At 44.9% G+C, this 2700-nt stretch overlaps 1 protein-coding gene across 1 annotated transcript in view; it reads left to right on the forward strand.

The window, feature by feature from the left end:
• Nucleotides 1-715, forward strand: part of LOC137638158 (crustacyanin-C1 subunit-like) — a 3219-nt gene extending 2504 nt beyond the window's left edge. The window contains exons 3-4 of the mRNA XM_068370247.1: nucleotides 41-163; nucleotides 328-715. Coding sequence (XP_068226348.1) covers nucleotides 41-163; nucleotides 328-590 — 386 coding nt within the window. The 3' untranslated portion in view covers nucleotides 591-715. The remainder of the gene's footprint in view (nucleotides 1-40; nucleotides 164-327) is intronic.
• Nucleotides 716-2700: the final 1985 nt, after the last annotated feature.

Genomic DNA, 2700 nt, shown 5'->3' on the forward strand with positions numbered 1-2700 from the left:
GGATATATTTCTAATGATTTTTTACTGTCCTGTTCTTCAGACGGTAAAGGGTTTGACGTAAAGGCTGTCGGTCTCACCTCTGAAGGAAGCCAGCTGAAGAGAACAGGAAAGATCGTGCCCATGCCCCTGGGAGATCCTCATCTCATGATCAATCTCGAAAACTGTGAGTATCCAACCTTTTGCTTTTGTGCTGAATTATCTATCCGTCACTTCAACTTGAAAATAATAAAGACAAATGGAGAAAATATATTTATTGCCTTGAATGGAATCAATACACCATTTCAATCTTTTTCATTGTTACTCTTCCCACTCCCTCATCCCCAACAGCTTTCCCAGCGCCCCTGATAATCCTGGACACCGACTACGACAACTACGCCTGTTTGTATTCGTGCATGGATTACAACTACGAGCATCATTCTGACTTCGCCTTCTTCTTCGCCAGAACTCCCGATGCTTACGACAAATACAACAACAAATGTATAGCAGCTTTCGATGGCATAGGATTTGATTCCAATAGATTGATTAAGACAGAACAAGGAACAACTTGCAATTATTCACAGCTAGAGAAATATATCCATGACGAACTCTAGAGCCCTACTGTTTTGTAGATAGGTCTACTGCAGGTGTCAGATATTGTAATTGTACTACGTGGTATTAGGTGATAGAGGATTTTTTAATGATCTCCATGTTCTTCCTGAATAAATAAGAAAAGTAAGCATATTCTTTTATTAATTTTTCTTATCACCAAACACATGGATAATTGAAACATGCTTAAATAATCGGTTTACGAGTAAGTTTGGAGATATTCCGGATATTTCGAAGAACTTATGCAAATTATTTTTTTTTTCATTTACAAAATAATTAGAGAAGAATACTAATTTTATCCCAAGACAAAAATTAATTTAAAAATTGAAGGAAATGTAATCAGAAAATTGCTTGCTATTAACTTTATGAAAAAGGCGAGAATTTCCACATTCCAAATTTCATAAGAATAAACTATCTATGCATGTGGATAGATTATTAGAAATATGAATAAAATTTTAAAATACAAAAGATTTTTTTTTTTCATTAACGAGCACTTCTACAGTACTGTACACTGGTTTGTGAATACAAGAAGGTATAACCTTTAGTGGGTTTTAAAAGTATTCTGCAAGACCTGCAAATAACTGCAATTCAAAAAAGAAGATTTTATAGAATTCATAACCACTCATCTTTTAGCTCATAGATCTATTGTGGTAAAACAGATTTTTGAATAAAAAAAAAGCCTTTTTTCACATGAAATAACCAAGTTTTTCTCTTTTGTGGCGACTGTAAAGTTTAATCCTTTTCTAGATTTTGTAACTTCTTCCAGTCTACCTTCTTATCCTCCTCCTCCTCCTCCTCCTCCACGTCCTCCCCTTCCTCCTCCTCCTCCTCCTCTTCATCCACCCCTTCCCCTCATCCTCCTCCTCTTCATCCTCCCCTTCCTCCTCCTCCTCCTCCTCTTCATCCACCCCTTCCCCTCATCCTCCTCCTCTTCATCCTCCCTTCCTCCTCATCCTCCTCCTCTTCATCTTGCCCTTCCTCCTCCCCCTCCTTCTCTTCATCCTATCCTTACTCCTTCTCTTCCTTCTCCATTCCTCCTCATCCTCTTCCTTTTCATTCTCCCCTTCCCCCTCCCCCTCCTTCTCTTCATCCTCCCCTTCCTCCTCATCCTCCTCCTCTTCATCCACCCATTCCCCTCATCCTCCTCCTTTTCATCCTCCCTTCTTCCTCATCCTCCTCCTCTTCATCTTGCCCTTCCTCCTCCCCCTCCTTCTCTTCATCCTACCCTTCCTCTCATCTTCCTTCTCTTCCTCCTCCCTTCCTCCTTCTCTTCCTCCTCCCCTTCCTCCTCATCCTCCTCCTCTTTATTTTCCCCTTCCCCTCCCCCTCCTTCTCTTCATCCTCCCCTTCCTCCTCATCCTCCTCCTCATCCTCCCCTTCCTCAGCCTCCTCCTCCTCCTCTTCTCCCTCCCCTTCCTCCTTATCCTCCTCCTCTTCATCCTCCCTTTCCTCCTCATCTTTCTCCTCTTCATCCTCCTCCTCTTCATCCCCGCCTTCCTCCTCATCCTCGCTCCTTTTCTTCCTCCCCTTCCTCCTCATCCTCCTCCTCTTCATCCACCGCTTCCCCTCATCCTCCTCCTCTTCATCCTCCCTTCCTCCTCATCCTCCTTCTCTTCATCTTGCCCTTCCTCCTCCCCCTCCTTCTCTTCATCCTACCCTTCCTCCTCATCTTCCTTCTCTTCCTCCTCCCGTTCCTCCTCATCCTCCTCCTTTTCATTCTCCCCTTCCCCCTCCCCCTCCTTCTCTTCATCCTACCCTTCCTCCTCATCTTCCTTCTCTTCATCCTCCCCTTCCTCCTCATCCTCCTCCTCTTCATCCACCCATTCCCCTCATCCTCCTCCTTTTCATCCTCCCTTCCTCCTCATCCTCCTCCTCTTCATCTTGCCCTTCCTCCTCCCCCTCCTTCTCTTCATCCTACCCTTCCTCCTCATCTTCCTTCTCTTCCTCCTCCCTTCCTCCTTCTCTTCCTCCTCCCCTTCCTCCTCATCCTCCTCGTCTTCATTTTCCCCTTCCCCCTCCCCCTCCTTCTCTTCATCCTCCCCTTCCTCCTCATCCTCCTCTTCTTCATTTTCCCCTTCCCCCTCCCCTCCTTCTCTTCATCCTCCCCTTGCCTCC

The sequence above is a fragment of the Palaemon carinicauda genome, chromosome 3 (assembly GCF_036898095.1).
Source record: "Palaemon carinicauda isolate YSFRI2023 chromosome 3, ASM3689809v2, whole genome shotgun sequence".
Lineage (NCBI taxonomy): Eukaryota > Metazoa > Arthropoda > Malacostraca > Decapoda > Palaemonidae > Palaemon > Palaemon carinicauda.